Here is a 25,974-nt window from a genome sequence, read left to right on the forward strand (position 1 = left end):
GGCAACATGTTGCTCACCAATCACTTGGATGTTGCTCTCAGTGCCCCCAAACCAGGGAGTTATTTTTGAATTCCTGACTTGGAGGCAAGTTTTTGTTAAATAAAAACAAGATTTACTACCAAATAAAGCCCCTGTAAGCTGATAGTGTGCATAGAGGCTACCTAATAGCCAATCACAGCCCTTATTTGGCACCTCCATTAATTTTTTTGATGCTTGTGTTGCTCTTCAAATCTTTTTACATTTGACTGTGGTTCATGAGTAAGAAAGGTTGGGCACCCCTGAATTAGACTATTGGAAATTTTCTAATTGTTTACATGGGGCATATTCATGTTGCATGCATCGTCATTGCATTTTGATCGATAGAAATCAAAGCATCTATACAAATGTTAACCACTTGCTGGCACTGGTACACAAAGTATTTTTACTAGCAATCAACATGTCTAAATTAGACAAAAATAAAAAAATACACAAAAGGATCCCAAGGCCCCACTAGACCTCCTTGTATACCAAGAACAATCTTCTGTCAACATACAGTATGGGTTAGACCAAGAGCCGGTGGTTTCTTTGTTTGTTGTACATATTGTAGCCTAATATTGCTTCTAGCTTCCACTAAGCCTTTAGAACAAAGAATTCCTTAAAGGTGTATGTTATTTAGCCAGGGCTTAAACACCAGAGAAGTGCCCACCAGTCATGGGCAAAATAATTTGGCAGCCATGGATTCAGGGTGAATTTCCACGTTTTGCCATTTGGCTGATTATTTCACGAAAAGGGCGACAAAATTTGCTTCAGAAAAATACGCCGCATGACAAAAAATTTACTTCTGTGGCAAAAAAAATGATTGCATGCGTAAAATTTACAAATGAACAATTTAATATTTCTGTATAAAAATATGCAAAGGAATGCCAGCACTCGTGTACCAAAAGCACTGCACCTGGGTGCAGGCCACATAATAACAGATGTTCATGTATTGAAGGAACTTATCTTGAACTTATCTAGGTCAAAAAGTTAAAATTAATTCAAAGCCAACACTTCAACTGTTACACCAGCCTTAACTATAAAAATATGTAAAGAAAAACATATACGCTGATAAAAAAATATACAAAAGCCATATTTTAATCAAATCAGGTTTGTGCACAAAAGGCAACTGTAATTTCACAAAACACATTCTGTAAACATAAACATGCATTCTGTCACTCGTATTCATTTTATTTAACAGAACTAGTAAAAAGTGAATGATGCAAAAAAAAACTTTAACAAAATGATTAGTGTATGTCAAGCTACACAATAATAGATAATTCTAATTTGCTGAACTTAAAAGGCAAAGTAGATGTTTATTACAGATTCTATATAACAGAATCCATTACGTCAACAAAATGAACCCCTACCCATATGTTTGTTTCCTCAGAATTAGTTCTGTGAAGAAATTATGTCAGTCAAATTACTTACCAATGAGAAGCAGGTATGCTTAATAAACTATTAATTAAACAATTAATTAGAGTCCATTACAGTCCACAGTCTTTCCTCCCACTGTTTTTAAAATTGATTCATAATTGGAGGTTATAACAAATGGATGATAAATGTAGCAGTAAAAGTATCTGTTATTACAAACCTGATATAATGATGTTTCTAGGTATTTTGTAGCTGAGAAAAGCATGCAGATGATAAATATGATGAGATCAGCTATTTTCCATCATCTTCAAACCTAATCCATCATTGCAATAGGCCTATTATAGAAATAGCAAATGAAATCTAGCCAGCTTAAGCTCCACAAAACTCGTGTTTTCATATTCACAAAATCAATGTTGTAAAAAAATGATGTCAGTCCATTAATTGGAATTAATTAACAGACTGGGCCTCTGGCCTTCCCTGAATAGTTATGCATTTAATGTTGGGATGATTTTAATATGATACAATAAATATCTTGCATTTTATGGACTTGAGAGTTTGTCAGATGTTAAAAAATATGAAAAGGCTGCATATTTTTTTAACCGATATATAATGAAAGTTGTTTTAAATTACATTTACTTTTCAAAAAGCTTTTCAAAACTTTTCAAAAGTTGTGTTTGGTTGGAGTTCCCCTTTAAGCTACATGGGCAGATTTAAGCGGCAGGTTCAGCCAGGATTTATTCCTGACTAATTTTGTAGATTTCTTACCAGTGTACAGAGCCACAGTTACATACCCTGAAGCTGACCACTGAAACATTTGTCTAGTTCAGATCTACTTATGGATTATTGGCTTTTCCTATCAAAGTTATGGGAACCCCTTTAAACAGCAGGAGATTGCCTGGTGAAGGGAGGCTATGGTCTATCAAAAACAACTGCTGTACTGAACCCTTTTGTACTGCTTAAAACACCTTATTTGGCCCAGTTGAGCATGTTTAGTATCCATTCAAGAACAGTGAATTTGTTAGTCTAATTAGCTCTGTACACTGCAACTGTCAGCATATATCTTCCAATTAAGGGGTTGCTATATATTTCTTCTGCATCAATAATGTGCCTCATTACATCTGACTGAATCCATAGAAATTACTCATTTCGTGAGAAGGGGCACAACTTCACTTCCTTCAGAGAAAACACATTACAATAGGGAATATTGATTAGCTTTCATCGTTATTAAAATGCATGTGGAAATTGTACAGTAACCGAAGCTAAAGCAGAACGTACGCTTTATGATTTCTATTCATTGGGTGGAAATTATTTGTACTGTTTTTAAATTGAGTTTATTGACGTAATTCTAAGTAAACTTATATCCTGGCTGGATATCCTGGGACAAATCTGACGTTATTGAAAGGTTCTGTTTAAAGCTTGGATGGGTTTTGTGTTATACTGTAAGGTAAAAACTGTTCTCTCTGGTTGGAACTTTAGTGTTTCCTCTAGCAGAGGCAATTAGAAATGAGTGGCAGGGGCGCTAGTGCTTCGGGACACTGAGGGCACAGTATATTGATTTCAGCTACCATAGGATCCTGCCATTAAGGTCAATGGCTTTCATTCCTTGATAGGCTTCAGAATATTATATCCCATAATAGTCTTCAAGAAAGCAATAGCAATTGATGGCGATTTTCAGAAAAGTCTTTCTCATTCACAAGCTGAGTTCTTAGAGTTTTCTGAGTTTTATACAAAATATCTGGTCAGAAAAGAAAAATGTAGTCATATTTTCTTAAAAAAATAAAAATTTTTTCCAAACACTGAAAAATATTGAAGAAGGACAATGCTCTTATATGTGTCTTTAATCACATAATTGTGAATATGCCAAAGTGTTTTGACCCATATGGATCTTTGTATGGTTGTCACCTTTCTTCAAATCTAAATCCTGGAAGGGGGCGACATCAGGGTGGGGAAGGTGACTTCAGGGGTCACATTGAACTGAACAGGCCATGTAAAAACCAAGTAAGTACACATTTAAAGATACACTCAATAGTGAGGGTTGGTCCCAAGAAGAGGAACCATTCGGCAACTCCATAGAAATACAATGAAAAATATAGGACAAATCACTCTTTCAAGTGAAGAAAAGTGTACATATCCAAGCACATTTTGACACATTTACCCATATGCACATGCATTTCATCTTCATTTTTGTGCAAAAAATTGTAGTGCACTTTGTGTTCCAAAATGATAAAAGACATTTATTGACATATAAACTATATACAGCAGAGGATTGTACAAATGGGCAAATAACCCAACATGGATGAATGCATTAAACCACCTGAGATTTGCAATGAAAAAAGAAATTAATTCAATTAATAATATCTTCTAAAGTTCAGTTTCATAGTATACACAATCATCATAACTAAACTAAGGTAATGCTTAAGGGAGAGCTACCTCCAGCCAGCAAATATTAGGTGGAGCACACAGCTGCTCTTAAGTTCTATCTTATGTTCCTAGAAGGTTCTGTGGCAAGGTTAATCCTAGATCTGTCTAATCCTTATTTACGGGGTGACTGTTGCACAGCTTCTCTAAGGGGCTGGTCACCTTAGGGTCAGAATTTTTTTCTAGGCCTTGTGGAACTTAGGTCAGAAGAACCAGGGCTTCCCAATAACTATATTAATTTTAACAGAAAATGATCATGTTTCCCTCCCTAGGCCAAAAGGGGAATAAACAATTCCACACAGGTAACTAGAGAAGCAGGTGCTGTGACTTAGTAGCTAGGGGATTTTCAAACCATAGAGGATGTTAACTCTATGGAACCCTACACTGTTTATGAATATTTTCTTGGCCATTAATATTAGTTTATGAGGTGCCTCTTTTGCCTTTTCTTAGCTCTACCTCTAAGGTATGCATATGTGAATGAGCACAAAAGTTTTTAGGTGAACACAGAGTGCAAGACAGAACACACAGAACTAGGAGATGCAGGAAAAAGTGATTTTTATCTGTGAAATATAGAAGACACATGCAGCAGTGCAAGTATGTATTAATAAAGTGTACCATTTATCCTGCTGTTTCATTGTGGTCCTGTGTTAAGGCCTCTCAGCTGTTTGTACCTCAAAAAGACCACACAGCAGGGCTGGCATTCTGTCAGTCAATCAGAATAAAGGATAAGCACAGGACAGTGCCAGAACTAGGTGGAACTCAATATGCAGGAAGAAGGTTTATACACTGTAGCTTCTGTCCAGGGGTTGGGGCTGAAAAGGAATGAGTGCTAAGGTTTAAAAAAATGACAGACAGATGTGGGCTGGCTGTATCAATGTGGAGAGAAGCAGGCACTTATCTGATGAGAAGCAGAAAAACAAAAGAAAAACAGGCACTGTCATATGGGAAAAAGAAGGATTATTTTTACAAGTAATTTAGGGTAAAGGAGGAGAGACTTGAACGAGATTGGGCATATGAGGAGAGGAAAATGAATTGGCACTAAAATAGATGAGGCAAAGGACAGAATGGCATATGTAGTAATGGGCAAAAGATAGACTAGATTAGAACATAGAATGGGAGAATAGCACAAGGGAAAAGAACAAAAAGAACAGAACACAGGGAAAAGGAGGGTAGTATGATATATGACTTGAGGAAGTAAAGTAGCAGAGAATGGAACTTTAGTAAAGCAAGGATTGTAATATAAAGTTAATTATGGAAGGCAGAGAGCTAACAATAGGGGTTTAGGGGAGGGATGGAACTGGAAATAATCAAACTGCATAAAAGCAAAAAATGGAGATTGTCAAAGAAACCATGAAATAACTAGATAATGCAGAAGTTAAAGATAAAACAGTCAAAAATAGCTTTATATGTGTTGTTTTCCAGCAGGGAAAGCTGCTTGCCAGCACCTGGTTTGCCTAGGACACTACGTTGTATAGGCCTAGCACTCCTGTGCATACATTGAGCATTAGTCCAAAAGTAATATTTTTTCAAACATTATAGTATTTATCAAAAGAAAATGGCACTGGTGGTCATTTCCATTTAAAACACTGGTAGAAATCCATTTGCAGCACTTTCTCATTCAAAAATGCTGGCTATATCTGTTTGCCTTATTCAAAAAAGGAGATGGCTATTAAAAATGCTAATGGCTAATGGCTAATGCCATGGTGTTAAATCAGTGGGTTCAGTACCTGTAAGAACTGCAATCCCCTTTCATCCCTGCCAGTAGAACCTTGCGTATCTTTAAACAGCTTTAAGTATTGGCAGTGCCAGACGCACATTATCAGTAATCTGTAAAAGTCACCAGCCGCCCAGCAGAGGCATTCATGTTCTGTGCAATCAGGATTGACATTTGCTACATTGTGATTGCTTCTTTACTCAAGGAAGTGGAAAAATCTGAACCGTAAAAGGTTATCTGGGAAATATAGCGCCAGCTCTGCTTATGCTTTGCCCTGGCAATCATTATTCTTTCCTGGGTGAACTATCAAGGGAATAACAGCACAAGTCCATGATTCTTGACATTTTTTAGAAGTTATAGCCAATTCTTCTAGACATATACGCTATAGCTCAACGTGACTGTCGCAAATATGGAATTATTAAACTGACCACTAAAATGATGAACCTAACTGCAAAATGAATCCAGTCAAACCAACAAGTTACATTCTGGCATTATAAAGTTTTTTTCCATCTCCTCACATTGCTGTTCATTTCTACGTAACCTTTTCCCATAAATGACAGCGTGATTTCCCTTAATTTACAGCATCATTGCCGTTCCTTGTGATATACAAGGAGCTGCAGCAGTGCAGATTTACAGGATATTAGCTCATGCTTCATTATACTGCAGAAGATCTACTGCTTGCAATGTAATTCTCCTGTGCTCTGGTGATTATTAAGAGCAGACTTACTATTGCAGTCCCCGGTTTCCAGTCTTTGCTGTAAATCCTATTATAGTATCTCAGAGTGGCTCACTGGTCCTCATTCATCAAAAAATGGAGCAAGATGCAAAGTGCAAAAAAAAAAAAAGGGGCCCAATGCACCCTTGTATTGCACCTTGCCACAGTTACATTTGCTGGTTTTAACCTGAGGGACAGTTTTTAGAATGTAGGTAATGAATTGGGACTCTTTTTGTATGAGAATCTACTTGCATTTGACAGTGCCACATACAAAAGGAGTGGATGTGGGCAGCAGGTGGGCAACCACTGAAACTCCCCTTTACTTGCAGTCTGTTCCTTTCAAGAGACACAAGGAAGGGTGTGTATTATAACTGTAACTCTCAGGCTTATCAAATCAATTGGGTGCCAGTGGTTTTTAAAAAGAAATGTAACTCTTTGTGTGCAGGAAAGTAGAACAGGTCTCTTGGAGGACATGCATGTGGAACCTAAGCAAGCTACAGTAGTCCCTAAGTCTTCTGCTTTCCTCATAGGAGCATCAGGTTGCTCGCTAATCCTAACTCTTAATCCTAGAGTAAACTATTAAAAATATATCTTCACATTCTCTTCTCCTACTGTGCCTGCCTCCACCCAGGCTCAGAGTACCATCCACCCTTTTCAACAGGTGGCATACAAAGAGACTGAGCAAATGTGGCTTTCCCTTTATAACACATAGAACAATAGGGTTGATTCACGAAAGTTTTATTGCACGGGTTTTTTTTTGCGTTAAAATTGACGCGAAAAAATGCGCGATTCGCTAAAGTATTATCGCATGCGTTAAGTCACATATCGCATGCGTTAAATTTCGCGCTACTGCATGTGTTAATTTTACCGCTTTGCGTTCATTTGCGCGCAGAAATAATACTAACACATGATTCACAAACACTTAGGGGCTGATTTACTTACCCACGAACGGGTCGAATGGAGTCCGATTGCGTTTTTTTCGTAATGATCGGTACTTTGCGATTTTTTCGTATGTTTTGCGATTTTTTCGGATTCTTTACGAATTTTTCGGATCCAATACGATTTTTGCGTAAAAACGCGAGTTTTCCTATCCATTACGAAAGTTGTGTAAAAAGTTGCGCATTTTGCGTAGCGTTAAAACTTACGCGAAAAATGCGCAACTTTTCGCGTAAGTTTTAACGCTACGCAAAATGCGCAACTTTTTACGCAACTTTCGTAATGGATACGAAAAACTCGCGTTTTTACGCAAAAATCGTATTGGTAACAAAAAATTCGTACAGAATCCGAAAAAATCGCAAAACATACGAAAAAATCGCAAAATGTTCGTTTTCAAGTCGGAACTTTTCCAATTCGGGTCGGATTCGTGGGTTAGTAAATCAGCCCCTTAGACACGCTAAATATCGCATTTGGGAATGGTCATTTTCTTAAAAGTAGTTTTACGAAAGTAATGCCGTGTATAGCTAATATGGCGTGCGTTTTTTTGCACGCGGTGACTATTTGTGTGCAATGCGTTGATTAGCGCGTGTTCCGTCAAATACCGCACGAAAATAGTCTTTGCGACTTAAATAACGCATGCAGCATCACGTCTTAATTAACGTAAGTATCCTTTTAGTGAATCGTGCGTAAAAAAGAAGCAAAAAATTAGACGCAATAACATTTTTAAAATTTACATTTTTTTTAAAATAGTGCACATTTTAATGCACTTTAGTGAATTGGCCCTAATGCCAGCTACTGACCTGCCAGAAAAATATTTAATCCCAGGATTAGAGACCAGCTTCCCCTCCCAACTATAATTTAAGTTACACACTGTGTAAATATTTAGGGGACTGCCTACATAAAGGGTAACTAAACCTTCAGTCCCCTACAAAAACATATTTAGATTTTTTGGGTATAATTCCAATAATATGCGTCTGGAGAAGTGAGTGCAAAATGAAATTTTAGGCTAGCAATATCAGGACTAAATTCTTAAAGCAACATTTTTTAGTAGATCCTGCTCCTCTCCAAGACTGGTGGCCCACTGAATTCAATTACAGTGTAATAAGAGCAAGCCAAAAGTGGGAGGCAATCTCACAATGTCAGATAGAAACAAGATTACAAAGCGCTGCTAGAAATGATTCTCATTATTGTAACCACTAAAAGCTGAGCTAATAACGAGTAACAGTAGAGTTTTTTGGAAATGTTTAAACTTAGTGAGGTTATTATTATGGTTTTTCTTTAGTAGTGATGAGTGAAATTTTTCGCCAGCCATGGATTCGCAGCGAATATCTGCATTTTGCCATTGGCAAATTGTTTTGCGAAACTACAGTGAAAATTTACTGTGTCGCATTTGCGTCAAAATTAAACAACAAATGCGTTTTGTGGATTTTTCGCCGTTCCGCAAATTTTCTTTTTTGTTTTGCCAATTTTATGGCGAAACAGGACAGATTCGCTCATTCTTTAGTGATTTAATGAAACAGAGACTAGAGGCTGGAATGGAAGTTATCCTCTAAGCCTCTACGTGTGTTTTAGCAGAGGTAATTCTCAGTATTGTCTATGGCAGGGTATTTTTTGGAGTTTAGGTGCCGTGAAAAAGTAGCTGCTACTAAGTAGCTCTTTGTGTCTTCAGCAGTAATGGATTCTGAAAGCTAAAAAGTAAATTAACCTGCCTGTTCCACCCCAATATGAAAACAGAGAGCAAATATGGCACCTGATAACCTGATAATCAAAACAGAACTGATAACATAAGCACAAAAAACCATAAACAGAGAGCATACCCAAAATATATAACTGAAACGGAGAGATCCAAGATATATATTTTTTAATAGCCTACACAAAACAAAACTATACATATTTTTATTCATATGAAGATTTTTTTCATGTTGATAAATTTTGCTAAGGATGAAATGTTCATGTAACAGTGAATGAAGTCAAAATGCTTCCACAGTAGACCAAAGATGTCAGTATCTTATCAGAAGTCTAAGAAATTTTGAGCCTGCAGATTGGTCAAGCCCCTGTGAGATACAAGTTAGGGCATGGTACAGTAAACTGCTGTTAAGGCATTTTTTCTGTAGAACAATTTCATCTTCATATGACCTTAAATAACTTGTACAGTTCGACAGAGGTGATACAATTTCCAATGCTCATTGGGGTGTATAACGAAGAGGACATAATATTGATTAAGCCATGGTAAAGGTTTGGCTTAGATGGAGAGAAACTATTAAACTTCTATTTTTTCTCACTGAAACAGGAAATCAAAAGGAACACTCCCATTAGTGGTTTTGAGATGTTAAAAGATATCAAGCAGTACGGTATTTATATTGAAAGAACGTGTTACTGCTGAATTACTATTGAATGCCTCTTTGCTATTAATAACTAACATCACTTAAAGTAACACTTAGAAATGTATTATTCAGCCACTACCATTATCTTTACTGTATCACATAAAGAGATGCCTGTCATACTGTCCATAAACAATAAATAATAGACAGAGAAAGGGACCCTCTTATGCTTATACAGCACAGATTAGCAGTGAAATAAGCAAACATGTAATGCTTATAATTAATTACAAGCTCAGGTAGTCCTGCCCAGTTTTCCTAATTTGGAAAACCGGGGAAGCAGTTTTAACCCGGACTGCCCTTCTGAAAACCTGGGCTGTCTGGGTCAAAACCAGACAGGTGGCAACCCTATCTCTATGTACTCTGGCCAATAATTAGAAAGGTTTCTTCCTGGATTGGCAGTGTTTCCCGTTATACAGCTCAGACTATTCATCTTTGTGCTCATATTCTTGGACTGAGAGGGCTAGAACCTTGTAATGTTAAATGGCCCAAATGAGACCACTGGCGGGGGTATTAACAGGGATGGCTTTAGCATGGGGCTAAGAGGATTTTTGCCCTCGGATGGCTTGGTCATGTATATGGTGGCTCAGTGGTAACCATAGGCATTTTTCTATGTCCACTGAGGTATTGATTACCAACCATCCTTACATAATTTATTTAGTTTGCAAAGTTAATTAAAGTTAAATCATTTTTGTGCTACCCTGGTACTTTTTGTCTCTTGAACGTTTTCTTTTCCAGCTTATAAGTGGCAAGTATGTGTATTAACATAATGCAGCTTTTAGGGGGTGGCCTTTGGGTGCTTATATAAAAGATTTTATTTTAATAAATCCCTGCAGCCTCCGCCACAGAGTTCCTAAGGAAAATTGGCATCAGAGCTGGAACAAGGCTTTATTTAGGTCCGGTGCCACCCTATGCATCAGACCTAGATATGCCCCCATCGGCAGAAGTTAGTTACACATGACTTCTATTTGACAAATCACACCCTCGTACCCCCTCACCCCCCCAAGCTTTGTCACTGGATTTCGCTACTTTGTTATTGCTGTACCTCAGAGCTTTCTATAAAGGGCTCATAATATCCCACACCTACCATATCTCCCATCTGATTGGCAAGTTATGGGTTACAGTGTATTATGGTGTCCATTTTAGGATTTTCAAACAAAGAACGAAATGCAGACTGCTGTGGAGTGCAAATATCAGTGACTGTTGGACTTCTACCCCCTGTTGTCATAAATGATCCCTATTCTTTCAACCTCATCCTCCCTGCACCCGCCCTCTTCAATTGTCACAGATTATACCTTATTCGTTTTCCCTGTGCCATCCCCTCTTACACACTTTTCTTCATCCCCACCATATACCCTTTGGCCAGACCCTTTCATGACAAAAGCCTTGATATAAATGATATAAAATAACAATAATAATAAAGTAACACATTCAAATTTATGGTAAAATGCAATTAAGGTTTCTTACACAGAAAACTTATGTTACTTACACTTGTGGTTCCACATACATACTGTATACATAAGGTGGAGATCAAGATGAGTGGGATGGTTGCAGCGTAAGTGGAAAGCAAATGACTTTTTTTTAGACAGTTAAAGCATCTTACTCTTTCAAACATATATGGTGTGTATGCAAAACAGAGGAAACATTTAAAAACATAGATCTGAAATTACAGCAGTGCAGTTACCCTTTGCAACCAATGCCTGTACTGGCTTTCATTTCCTATTTTTTAGGAGACTCGTCAAGACAAATCACTTATTGGCTGCATTAAGTAAATGCATTAGTGAAATTAAACAACCACGCTAGTAAAAGTGCTTCCTGTCTTCATATAATAAACCACAAACTGAACCACCACTCACTGCTGTTAATGCAAATAATTTCAGAATTATGGATTGTATCCCATGATCTGCCATAAAAAGGGTAAGTTATCTCAGGAACTCAGAAAATCAATACATATAATCAGGTGTTAATATGGTTTATTCACTAACATCCCCTCCTTTCTCACTTTTCCCTAAAGGAGAATTATCCCTCTATCCAATATACTGTACTATGTTAAAGGAAACTATACCCCTAGAATGAACAGATAGTTTTTATTATATTAATTTTACCAAACTGGAATATATATATATACATATTTTGAGAAAGGCTCTAGGCCAGAGCCGAAACGTTGATCAGATGGCAATGCTAAAATAAAGATTGAACTTTTATGAAAAGCCCTTGGAGTGCGCTTACACACACATATATATATACCTATATATATGTATATATATAGAATCCGACGATTAGGAACCACGCACACAGGACTTAGGAATCATTTTAAGTTCTTTATTAAAGTGGCAAAATGACTGACGTTTCGGCTGCCACAGCAGCCCTTGTCAAAGTTACACAGTGAACATCACACAGACCTTTTATATTGTGTTTGGTGGGAAACCAACGGACAGTAGCGTGTAGGTGTAACATTCAACTACAACAAACGTGATGACATCAAAACCCACCCCCTCGTGTACAAACAAACTATACTACCCATATACTAAATATCCAAACAGATATGCTACTGTCTGTTGGTTTTCCGCCAAACACAATATAAAAGGTCTGTGTGATGTTCCCCGTGTAACTTTGACAAGGGCTGCTGTGGCAGCCGAAACGTCAGTCATTTTGCCTTTTACATCTTTTTCCTTGAGCCACCATTCTGTGATGGACTGTGTGCTCCGTCAGAGATCACCTGATTGGGGGTGGGTCCTGGCACGCATGTAGTAGGATGCATACCTGTAGTAGGGTCGGCCATGCTGAAACAATCCTGCCTAAAAGCCTTATAAGGCAATTACTTAGCCTCCACACAGGTGACACGCAACCCCTTACCTTCTCCCAAGCCAGGGGGGCAGAAAGATTGGAATGAATAAAGGTACACAGAACCTTCACATGCACTCTTCCAAGATGGCGGTGCAGTTCTTCCATCAACATCGGAGGAGGCAGAGCAAGACCCGCGTAGCTCACAAAGCTGGAAGGTAAACCTTAAGTGAAGCATCCCCTTCCACTTCCCCCCTTCACAAGAGCTCCAAAACCAATCATAGGGGAAATTGTGCATTTATTGGGAACAAACCAGGCAAGAGTCAAACTAGATGAGCTTAAACTTGACTAATACTATAAAGCTTGATATTGAAAACCTAAGAGAATGTACACATGCAGTGGAGAGGTGCATCAGATCTGCATCAGACCCTTTTCTGGAACTTTAGAAGATCAGGCCTGCAAAACAGCTGCTCTACAAGCTAAGACAAATGACTTGGTGAACCGCCTGTGGCACAACAACATCCCAGAATGTGCAGAGGGCAGAAAAGTGGAACTCTTTCTAGAAAAATGGATTATCCAAACACTTAGCAGAGAGTCGTTCACACAATGCTTCATCATATAACAGGCCCACATAACCACAGACCCACTGATAATTAGGTTTTTAGACAATTTTATTCACACCTATATACCTCCCAATTGACCTCCCATGTGACATGCAACTCTCTGCATACATCAAATCTACCCCCCCCCCCCAACGGTCTCCCAGATGGACTATTGCTTTTAACATGGGGAACAATTCGTTACTATACTAACCCCTCTAATGGTGAGCTAGAGGGGGCAGACCTGCTGGTGTCCATGAGCGATACCCTTATCACTCATGTTAAAACCAGGGAAAGACCCCCTTAACTGTGCCTCTTACAGACCCATCCCACTTATAAATGTAGATGCAAAAATTTGAGCTAAGGTGCTGGCCCGGCAAATAAACAAGTTATTACAAAATTGGTATCTCCTGACCAAATGGGCTTTATACCAGGCCACATCACAGATATTAATAACTGTAGACTGTACACAAATATCTCACCATAACTCTGGTCATTGGATCATAGCTGCACTAGATAATGAAAAAGCCCTTGCCTCTGTGGAATGGTGTTATCTATGGACTACCATGAAGATCACGGGCATTGGTCCTAACTTTAGAAAATAGGTCTCAGCACTATATCACAACTGACAGCTTGAATTAGAACAATTCAACAAATTTCACCCCATTTTTACACATTAAAAGCACCATGCCCCCTCCCCCCTTACTGTTCACATTGACTATGGAACCCTTTGCCTCCCTCCTAAAAAACACTGTTGGGGTAAAAGTCTCCATCTAGGCCCAATCACTGAAATGGTAGCAATATACATGGACAATATTTTATTTCTCAAAAATCCATTTAATGCCCTTACTGTTATAAACCATCATATGGTATATTCCAGCTATTTATTCCATAAATTAATTAGGTTAAATCCCTAATCTTTCCATCTGACTGCTTCCAACTAGACAAACAATTATATCAAGCCACCTTGCAATGGTCCTCCTCCTTTAAATACCTTGGAGTCTATATACACAAAGACTTGGATAAATACCTGGACCTTAATCTATTACCTCTGATCTCCAAATTGGAAATTATAATTAAGGCATGGGGCAACCTCCTATTAACACTGCTGGGAAGGATCAACTTATTTAAAATGATCCTGCTACTTAAATATACTTATTTATTCTGCCAGACTCCAGTAGTTATTTGCATAAACTAAAATCTTTAATGACTACACTATACTGGGTCTCCTCAACACCCATGACAGCATTAAAGATCTTACAACACCCTTCAGACATGGGTGGTTTAGCAGCCCCAAATGTATTCTTTTATTACCTGGCCACCTGGTGGGCCTCCTTCTCTATACAGAATGCAGCCACCATGATAGAGGCCAATGTTGTCTGTTTTTATGAGGCCCTCAAAAACCTCCTTAACTGAGGAACCAAGGGATACAAATCTATGTACCCTTTATGAAGACAATACAACAATACAAACTTGAAGAACAGTAGTGATGAGAATTTTTTTTTCGCTGTTTCTCGAGTTTTTCTGGAGTTTCCCTAATTTTTCGGCAAAGCAAAACGCTTATCAATAAAAAACAGTCTAATGGTACAATCCTCAACTCCTCACAATACCAGATCCACAAAAGATGGGGAGATACTAGCCTTTGATTCTCTAAAGAATACATTTAGTACAACGTTTTTCCAGTATGTCCAGTTCAGACAAGCCCTGAGAGACAAGCCCAATTTAGTATCACTAGAATAGACACCACCCCCGTAGGATATAAGGAGGAAATGGTATTTAGCTCTGAATGAAATCAACCAGTCTCCCAATTGTATTCCCCATTAAATATGCCAGGAGAACCTATACTACCCAAACTATTAGACAAATGGAAACATGATATACCTAAGCTCACACCAGAAATGTGGGCTGATACCCTGGAATCACATAGTGCACTATTAATACGTTCCAAGGATAAAATCATATTTTTTAGATACATACATACTGTAGATCCTATTTGACCCCTCATAGATTACACTGGATAAACCCAAACATCCCTGATATATGCCCAAACATTCCCCTGCAGACTTGTCTTGTCTTGTCTGGCTTTGCCCTTTAAGTCAGAGGTTCTGGACAAGGGTGACAGAAGAGATCTCCTGGCACTAATAATAACTCTTGATCCAGCAATACTGAGCAGCAACACTGCTAGGCTCCTACTGTTTAATCTGTTTAATTACCGGTAAGACAGGAGACCGATAGTCCTCAATTGGAAATCAGGCCAACCCCCTCAAAAAAGGCTGTGAGTAGAATTGGTTACTAATTCAGTTTCCTTTTTTACATAGAGGTTGCCCTAAGCAGTTTGAAATAGTTTGGTCCTCATGGATCTCTGAACACCTGCTATCACTAACTGTATCAAGGGGGACGGCCCTTAGTACTTACAATGGCAATTTTCTATTTAGGATTACCCAATACCACATAATACTAAAAAAGTATCTTTATATAAAAATTAGTTTTACAAAAGTTTTACATATGAGCTCTTTTATGCAATAAATTTTTTTAATAGACACCTACATTGTTTGGGGGTATAGTTTAAGGGAAGAAAGTGGGAACAGGATGAGAAGGCCATTATTACTTTTGCAATCTGTGTGGGTATTCATAGGAATATATTATATAAACCCATCAAATATTTTGTAATTTTAGCCACAATTTTAGAGTCTATTTATGGATCATATAGTCTGTTTTTGGATCAATGTACAAAGAACTTACCTTTTCTTTTTTGAAAGGCCATAGCATCATTACCGTACATTTCTAAATGGCTTTTCTGGCTAACATAGTTTAAAAAGCTATCCTGATGAGATTTGCTATTAACATATATAGGACGGCCATGATTAAAAACATGATAATAAAGAAAATGATTGGCAAGAGCAAGTCAAACCTAAACTGTATTTATTTGCACTGCACATCTGATAGCCTCATCCCACAATCATTAAACAGAAAAGGAAAATTCAGAAACAATTTGCCCCCACAAGACTCCTTTTATCAGAAGTAGAAACTGCATCAAAGTGAGTTATACTCTCAAAAAATATCCACATCTACATAAAATTACACATGATATATTTCAGTGATACAAAAAGGAAAGTGTAGCATATTATATAATGGGATGAAAGAGAACAGTACAGGTATGGGATCTGTTATTCAGAAGGCTTGGGACCTGGGGCTTTCTGCATAAGAGGTATTTCTGTAATGTGGAGCACCATGTATTAAGGCTGTAAAAGACATTTAAGTGTCTGCGAAACCCAACAGAATTGTTTTGCCATCAACATTGGTTTATGCAGTTCTGTTGCCATCGAGTACTAGGTACTGTTATTTTGTTACAGAGAAAAGGCAAATCAGTTCATAAATGGAGACTTGTTTGTTTAAATAGGAACATATATAACATGGCATTGTTGTATGTCAGGGCTTTCTAAATATTGGGTTTCTGTATAATAGATCACACACCTGTACAAATTAATTCATTTGCATTATTGATAGGGTGCAAAATCTCTGATACATTTTTTGGGGATAAATTTTAATTTCAATTAAAAAAAAAATATACAAATAATTTGTAGTATAAAATGTACACTTCTAAACCAGTGGAACATAGGCTCATGACATGTACTGGGTTTTTCTAATGCTTAAACAAAAACAAACAAATTCCCAGCGCCCCCTGATAGCTGTATATTAATAGTGATGGGATGTTAAAAATACCCAAACAGGCTGAAACACTTGAACACTTTGCATGAAGCCTTTTTAGCAAAATGTATTAATCACACAATAAATTCTAAAATATGTATGCAACATGTTTCTTTTAAACCTTTCCGATTCCCTCCTTGGGCCAGTACCAAGCATAAGGCTGACAATGTTTTCTTATTTGGATAGTTTTTTTAAACATTTTGGTTCTTAACTGTAGTTTACAAGAGCTATTGTGTTAATGCTTTCCCTCCTGAGTGAACGCAGCCAAGTTAAGTCATAGAGAATGTCTTACAGGTATTGCAAGACATTGATGGCCTTTGTTTATTTCCTGCCTCCCTCCCTTGTGTCATGTGCTCTTCTACCATTGCAGTAACCTGATTTCTGCACTGGGTGGTTTGGTCCCCTGTGTGACTGTGAGGCTTGGCCAATATTTAAGTGAGCAATGCCTCCTACTATCAGCCTCATGTACCCTCTGTGTGCATTTTTCTGAGCTGATTGCATGAAAGTTCTGACACCTCTAAGACTTCCTTTATAATTATTATAGCTGAATTATTATATTAAATACTCCTGTTTTCAACGGTGGTCTTTCATATACTGAATTAGGACACCGCCACTAGAAATGGAAATGGAGACATTTTTCAAAGAAGGGTCTCCAATAGAGTTATGTAAATGAACTGGGAAACGGATGATTTTTATATATAATTACTGTATATCATAATTTATATATAAACTCCCAGATGTCAACTTTAATTAAACATAATAAGCTTTGCCGAACGCTGCTGTTTTCTGGCATCAGCAGTTTTAGAATCAGAAGGAATACCTGCAATCCCCTTTGTAAGTGCTAGAGAAAGGTCTCAGATGGCCTTGCCCATGATCAAATTATCTCAGATATATAAAAATTCTGATTAGCTACTGAGACATTTTATTGTGTTTCTTCTGCTCTTGGCCAATATGGTTAGTTACCAAAGTCAGCCTCCTACAGCAATTGAAAACCTGAAATGAACATTTTATACAAAACATGGTCTGTTTCAAGTGTTTAGTACAAGTCCTCAAAGGGCTTTGAGTAATTAAACATTTGGTAGTCCATGTAGTAAAAGTCATATGTGCGCTGCCTCTCTGTAGGAGACAGCTGTGCAAAATATTGCTGGGTAATTTTATTTGTTGTTCTTTCTTCATTGGAATGTCTGTCCTTAAATCTGGGAAATGTTAAGTTTTTGGGGGCACCAATTAGATGCAAGAGAAAATCTGCATCTTCTTCCATGCTTTCAAATTTCCCAATAAAGTCGTAGTCTATTAAACAGGGGCTGCAGAGTCTGCTTACATGGTCCCAGTGAATGTCCATACCCACTGGCCTATGAACATCAAGCAAGTATTGGATAAATTCTGTAAATTGCACCCCAGAACCCGTCCACAGGGCCTCCTTTGTGGCGTTCCTCCGATACTTTGAAATAATTGCTTTGCCAAATACTGGATGATAATAATTATTTGCATGCTCAAATTTGTCCCGGAATGCAGATACAAGCCTCTCAAAAGGCTCCCGGATAAAAATCATTTTGGTGTAGGTGTTAAGGCGATAAAAGATTCCATTTCGGTCAAAGCTATCAAGCCTTTTCAGATAATTCCCATAATGCACTGTATTGTGATGAATATCCTTGGTGGAAGAGGCTAACCCATTTAGCACCATCAAGACGCGTTTCCAGTTAGAGCAGCCCGCTTTTGGAACCTCGCAGTATAAAAGTTTATGTTTATCTTCTACAAAAATCCGTGAGACGTGATACGGCGTAATAATCCTCCGGCTGCTGCTTTTATACTTTGAACATATGTCCCGCATTAGCTTTTTCCGTTCTATTTGCATCTCATAAAGCTTCTTCCATTTGCCATTTTTGTCATTGATTTCCAGCCGCGTGAGATCGACAGCCGAGCTGTTCATGGCAATGAGAATGGGTGTCTCTTTGAGGAGGAACCGGGTTTTTTTCTTTAGCAGTTTCCTCTCTGTGGATTTTTTATTTTCTCTCTTCAGAAACATCATCTTTTTCTGCCTCCTGTTAGTATTCTGCAGCAGTGCTGGGTACTGATAAGGGGGATATGAAGGGACAACTTGGTTTATCTTCATCAGTTGTTTTGCAGCATTTTCCATTGTGTCCCCATATTGATTATTCGATGTACAGTCCTAGAAAGAAAAAGCAGATCAGTGGTGAGAATTCCAGAGTGCATTGCTTACAGGAGGCTGCCGCAACATCATTTGCTTATCTCTTCAGATAAATCTAAAGCCAGCAGTTTTCAGCCTAACATACAAAAGCTCTCTGCAGATAATACTAGATTTTAAACATTTACCACTGTTTAGCCATAATTAAATTCTTTTAAAACATGAATGTGTGTATTTTCAGTTAACAAAATCTTTAATTGTCAGTGTGGCACAAAGGTATCACTCTGGCTTCTTTTAAACTACAATCTGTATAATGCATGCAGGGAGATACCAGCCTAAGCAAAATATGACTGGAGGTAAATAGTTAGGCCCACTTTCTGAATATTAGCAATTTTGCACTGATTATATCATGAAACTCTAAGGGCTCTGGTACACGGGGAGATTAGTCGCCCGCGAGCAGGGAGTTTTGCCGCGGGCGACTAATCTCCCCGTGTACCAGAGCCCTAAAAGCTGCAGCCAGCAGGAACACTAGAAGATAATCTTACTGACACAGGAGGTGTCTCCTGACACTCCTCTGCTCAGTTCTATCTCTCCTGTCACATGAGCAATAGAACTGAGCAGCAGATGCATCATGGAAGCCCTGTTACAAATTCATGATATTAGGTAATATAATGAAAGCTGTAAAAAAATTATTATTGCAAAAATGGTCAGAATAGAAATTTTACGTGTACCCTTTGAACCCCTGTCACTCTAACAATTATATATAAAAACTGCATAACATCTGTTTTATAAGTGCATTATAAAATTCTTATTGAAGCCTTAATGTTTTATTCTGTCACTTCCAAATATAGATTAGATAAAGACCTCTCCTATACAATGGCATAGTTAACGTGAATGAGCCTGTAACATAAAGGGTATATGTGATTGCTTTCTGCTCGGATCCTGAATTTTAAGCTAGAAACCCAGCCAGAAAGCAAGAGAGAACTGCTGTTATTTTGTCTCCAATGAAATCCAAATGGTCACGGACATGAAATTATACACAGGCCTATGCAAGCACAAAAAGGTCACTGTATTTTTTCAGAGGATGTTAATTATTTTTTAGGAACTGCTCTAGTATACATATTATTTCACTTTATGGCTTGAGATGGACCAATTTAAGTGCAAAGTGCAAAACTGTGTCGATACTAACAGAACTCAGAAAAGTATTTATTTCAATACATGTTCCTTTATACTTATAAATTAAAATGACCGTTGTGCCTTCTGGGGAGCATGGAACCTTGGAATTAACACCTGTTTTGAGTTGGTACTCCCCAGGCTCCCTTTTTGTATTGGAGATGGTCTTCCTATAATTCAAAGCTTTCTGGATAATGGGTTTCTGGATAATAGATCCCAGATACCCATTCACTACCCCAGATACCCATTCACTGTTCACTGCAGATACCTGCAGTGAACGCTCATTATAAGGTAGACCAGCGTTTTTCAACCGCTGTTGCCTGGTGTGCCGTAGGCAGGGCCGCAATTTTTACTTTCAAAGGGGGCCCGGCGATGCTACAGTTTTTCTTAGTAGCTAGGGCCCCCTTTAATAAAATCCGGGCCCTGTCATTGGTTGCGCCCCGTGTGTACGGGTGACATCAGTACGCACGGGGCGCAACGTTATAAAAGGGCCTGTGTGCGGTCGCGTGTAGGCAGAAGTGCAGAGGCGGCGCGCGTGAGTAGAAGATGCTGCTGAAGCCGCCGAAGAGTAAAATGCTGCTGGGCACCAATGTATTAGGGGGGCCACGGGGCACACTGACTTATGGGGGCACTGCTGCTGGGCACCAATGTACTAGGGGGGCTGGCTCTTGGCACCAATGTACTGGGGGGCACTGCTGCTGGGCACCAATGTACTAGGGGGGCACTGCTCTTGGCACCAATGTACTAGGGGGGCACTGCTGCTGGGCACCAATGTACTAGGGGGGCACTGCTCTTGGCACCAATGTACTAGGGGGGCACTGCTGCTGGGCACCAGTGTACTAGGGGGGCACTGCTCTTGGCACCAATGTACTAGGGGGGCACTGCTCTTGGCACCAATGTACTAGGGGGGCACTGCTGCTGGGCACAGAGTTACATTTTTTAACATTTTCTAATGGTGGTGTGCCTCGTGATTTTTTTCATGAAACAAGTGTGCCTTTGCCCAAAAAAGGTTGAAAAACACTGAGGTAGACTTCTTAATTAAGGAACATTAATCATTTATCTTTGGAGAGAAATGTGATCAAAGCACATCCCCTTATATTAAGGATTTTTTTCATCATTTGCTGTTTGTTTTAGCTTCAGGAATGATTTTGACTAGATTAACCATAAATCTTTTGAAATCCCCTAAAATTATCCACCCTGCCTTCTTTTCATTTTTGGTTTAAATATTACAATATAATACAATATAGTATGTTGGCTTATCGATACCTTATAATGTTTGTATATCTATATTGTATATCTTAAAGTACAGAGGAACAAGCTGAACAAATCTGCAGTCATAGAGAAAAAAGTAAAAAAAACTGCAAGCAAAGGGATCTATAAAACTTTACATGGCAGGAGCCCAAGTCAATTTTTAATATAAATTCAAATACATTATTTATTCTCTTTGTCTTTCGGCCTCTTCCTCATTGCATTTCAGAAGAGCAGGCCAGTGAGAACCTCTCTTAAATACTAATGTGTTGGTTACTTAAATGGTGTTATAAAGGCCACTGACAGACCATAAACTGAGAATAGAGAGATGCCCAACATGAAAGCTCAGTGTAATCACTTGAAATATTTTCCCCAAAGGCTTCCTGCGCTGAGGCTCAGCATTTTGGTGACCTTTAATGGCATCCTAAGAAGACTGGGCTTTTAACGGGCCATATCCAGCCAGGACGCACGCAGTGAATTTGAAGAAATTTACTCAGTGTCAAAACTGCCAAACACATGTATAGTGGAAAAGCAATGCAGCTCCTAGCACCCTGGCTACATTAACCCTTTTTAGCGAATACTGCAAAAACATGACACTGGTATCAGTAGCCCCAGCGCCGTCACTGTTACTTACAATGATTATCCAGGTGTTTTTGCTGTTTGAGGATCTATTATGAGTGATTTCTTTTTAACCCCATTTTTTGAAAGAGTGGCTATAAAATATGAATGACTGTAGACTAACGATGATGCGTTCATTTGATAGTTTATAAAGCAACAAGTACTAGCAAAGGGCAATTTAGAGCTTTCTTAAACAAATATACAGCTTATACCCAAAAAGGAATCAAAAGAAAGATATGGGGAGAAAAGTTTCTCCTACGCCCAAAAAAAGGCGAGGCATAAATAAATGAGTTGTAGTCAGTCGCCTCCGTCTACTACTGTGTCTGTGTTTCGCTCTTTGTTGCCACATAACGCTGCGTAACACAGTAATGCGCTGGGCAGAGCAAAACGCCAACATAGTAGTAGATAGAGGAGACTGACTGCACCATCACCGCGTTGCGCGCAGACTCGCTGGGGAACAGCAGAACACGGACACTGAATCACGTGTCCTTTTATTAATGGTAGTGTACAATAGTTTAACTAACGCTATCTTGTACTGCATTTTTCCTTAGATGGCCTCTTGGACGGAATGTGAGAGGTGTGGCACCCACTTATTTCAAGCCCAGCAAGGGATTGGTGGGGTGATGAAACAGTTGGCTCTTCTTTAGCTGAAATGTAGGTGCCCAAATTATCATAGCCATTCTCTGCCCTTCATAATAATAATAATCGGTTTAAATAACATTGTTGATGTTTTTTTTCCCAAACTAGACTGGCTCCCCAACAGTCTGAGGGACCATGAACTGGCCCCATGTAAAAAGTGTGAGGACCCCTGCTCTAAAGGAAACATTTCTGCGGCCATTGAAGTACTTAACGCTTCTTAATCTTTTTTAAGGGCAACCTCTTTTCCACGATCTTTCTTTTTAGTTTATATATTAACTTAACCACAACTGTCCTTCATAGGGTTTAACAGGACTGTATCATAATAAGCTGCAGAAGCCCTTCTCTAAATCAATACACTGAGCAGACAGCTTCCAGCTGTAGTTTGAAGCTTTTCCATTACAATTGTATACATTATTAGTTGTGAGCTTTGTACACTTCCCTGTGATTGAATCCTGATCATCTATGTCAGATGAAATAAAACTGTTTGCGTGAGATGGAAAGAAAGGCCCACAAGCTGACTAATTGCCATTGACAGCAGTAGAATCCTACCCATGTTACCTGCCTCTCACATGTTTGGTGTTGCCTTTTGCTCCATTGATTTTAGGTGCCTAGTAGGGAAACAGTTAATGACTTAGAATTTTTTTTTATATGGATGCTCACAAATTCATATTTAGAGCATCTGGTGTACAGTGCAGCTCCAGACAACTAAGAAGCTAAGTCCATGAAGAAAAATGAATTCTAATAAAAATGCCTAACTTCCAGCTGGTAAGTGAGGGAGCCAATGTCTCCGAAATCTGTTGTCATGCAAAACAGGTTTACTGTGCTGGAAATAGGCCCTCGTGGAGCCAAGCAATCTTTTGCTGACAAACATCACATTGGTTTGTAAAGGACAATAACACATGATTATCAAAGCCAGGCAGGGCAGACAATATCCCTAACAGAATGTATGCTTTGTTGACAAGATAATAACAGAAACCCAAGAGGCTGTCATGGACAAATAATGTAACTGTGCACATAGGTGAAAAGGGATTATTATACCTTCTGTTGAGGCAGACTGTTGTGCACTGCCATTGGTTATCTTTACTATCATGGTTATTTCTGCTATCATGAGTTATCCACACTAAGGTTTACTCTCACCAGCAATAATATTCCCTGCTGAATTGATATTTTATATGAGGGAAATTAAATGGATATTACATTTTTAACAGTCATATATACACATTTACGCAGAGTATACATTTAATTTGATATCCTATATAGTCTAAATGTGCCAATTGCAAACAGATGTTTATATAGTTAGGTATTGTATTAATAAAGTAATGTTTATACTGCACCAAACTGAATAAAACAGGAAGTGAACTGTGTATAGTGTTATGTGACTAATCTTGTCTATGTAAACCCCATTAGTGTGGGAACTACTAATTAAGATAAAAGACCATCATGGAAGAGGTAACTAAACAATATAGTCACAGATTATTATCATTATCTGTTATATATATATAGCGCCACTACGTATTTCCATATATCATATTGTTTCAGTTTAAGGCAGGGATTGCAAGTTATTTAAAGTATTAGAATGCCAAGAGAGGAGCTTCTATACCAGCGCCTTTTATATGACTGAACTATAATCCCTGGCCAGTATTATAGATTCAATGCCTCAGTGGCCACACTACATGAACTGTGCTGCTGTCCATGCTGCTGACAAGAAACACGCTGAGGTTCAAGTGCTGGGTATCTATTAAATGAGTGATAACAATAATCCATCATTTTAGTTGTATAAATGTGCATTATAAAAATTTGGGGCTAGTCTTTGCTTTAACTACAAATATTTGAATGGTCACAGTGTACAGGTAACACTGTTGGTTGGTTCTGTTAAAGGAGAAAGCCCATTCTGCCATATTGTTCATACTTTAGCCAACCAGTAAAACTGCAGGGGCCCCAATCTACATGCTGTAACCCCCATATTATTTTAGCCTCTCAAGCACTATGGGTTGTTATCACATTGGATGAGGCATGCAGCCAGAAGACCTTAGGCCATGGGCACATGGAGTGTTAGCAACTTTTTGTCTGCAGACTGAGAGAAGCAGATCCACTTTCTTCCGCAGCTCCGTTGATCTAAACTGAAAAGTACAGCTTCCACTTGAGAGCAGATACATGGAGCAGCGGAATGGAGGTTGGCCCAAAAAATGTTAAAGCAGGCATGTTCAGGCCCACCTCCGCTCCGTGTACCTGTACTCAAGCGGAAGCTGTACTTTTAAGTTTAGATACAGAGGGTTGCGAAAGGGAGCAGATCTCAGCCTTCAGTAAAAACCCAAACTGAGAAAATGTTCCATGTGCCCATTGCCTTTTACATTGATGGATCCAAACTTGTTCCTCTCTGTTATAGGAAATTATCAAAGATACACTCTTCTTGGGTCTCTGAAGTAGGGTGTGAATTTATGGCTCTACAAATGAAGCTGAATACCGCAGAGAATACACAGCAGAGCTGCAGTGCTGAGGAGCCTGGCTTCTATCCTCCTATATCCTCACAGTTGTTAATAACTTGTTCTCTTGCACGTTCCACAGGAATTTGCAGTTTTCTGATTCTAATTATTTTTACATTAACATTCTTCCAAAAATCTGCAGTCATGATTATGTGCCACAGACAGAGAGCCATTACAATTCTGCACTAGTGCTGTCTTCTGTACTGACTGAACTCCTTACAGTGCATTTGCAAAAAGCATGGGAGACTTCTGTCAAGTGAGGAGCACAGATTAAATGCGTGTGTGCCACACGCGTGCCACACACGCTTTCTGATTTAGTCATTTGGAAATGTTTTTCCCAGTGACATATTCCATTACCACTCCAGTTGTAGCCTATCCAGATAGAAATGCCTGAAGTATTGCCTGCATATTGTGCTTGTTATTTTACTGTGCCTGCATCTGTTCTCTTGGCTAACAAAGAGCAATCCCATGTCTGACTCACAAATCCCCATACAAAGAACTGCCTGCTTTTGGGTTAGTACTATGTTTATGCTGTATCATTATAATTCTTGGTGCAATCTGGGATCTGGTGCATATAATGGTGCAAAGTCCTGTGCAAACATGTTTTACAATCACATGATAATGACAAGTGTTGTTTACTCTACTGGTTATATAGCCAATTGGGTCTGTTTAATCCTCAATATGAAACTGTAAGTGAATTTAGGTGTGAGCCACTGTGATAATAGCAGATGTATAGGGCGTGCCTTTTCCTGTTGCTAGTCTACATTATCCTCAATGCCATGACAAGGACTTGGTGTATGTGCAATGTAGGACATTTGTGTGAAGTCATAGTGTGTTCAGGTTCACCAAACATATTAAACATATTAGACAAATGAATTGTGGGTAACACAAGTATCTGTTCAATGATTTAATGACAATAAATGAGCGAAGTACATTGTTTTCTCTTAAAACAGATCATTACGAGTTGTTGATGGTGGCATATGGAGTTGGAAGGCTATATAAAGGATGTACTCTACTTTATGTAAC

General features: G+C 38.6%; 1 protein-coding gene across 3 annotated transcripts in view; it reads right to left on the reverse strand.

Annotated features, from left to right (window-relative positions):
- Window positions 1-15,833: 15,833 nt before the first annotated feature.
- Window positions 15,834-25,974, reverse strand: part of chst8 (carbohydrate (N-acetylgalactosamine 4-0) sulfotransferase 8) — a 259,379-nt gene continuing 249,238 nt past the window's right edge. For 2 of the 3 annotated variants that reach the window (XM_018093095.2, XM_018093096.2), the window contains one exon: window positions 15,836-18,811. In XM_018093095.2, coding sequence (XP_017948584.2) covers window positions 17,678-18,811 — 1,134 coding nt within the window. In that variant the 3' untranslated portion in view covers window positions 15,836-17,677. 3 annotated transcript variants of the gene reach the window in all.

The sequence above is a fragment of the Xenopus tropicalis genome, chromosome 4, assembly GCF_000004195.4.
Source record: "Xenopus tropicalis strain Nigerian chromosome 4, UCB_Xtro_10.0, whole genome shotgun sequence".
Lineage (NCBI taxonomy): Eukaryota > Metazoa > Chordata > Amphibia > Anura > Pipidae > Xenopus > Xenopus tropicalis.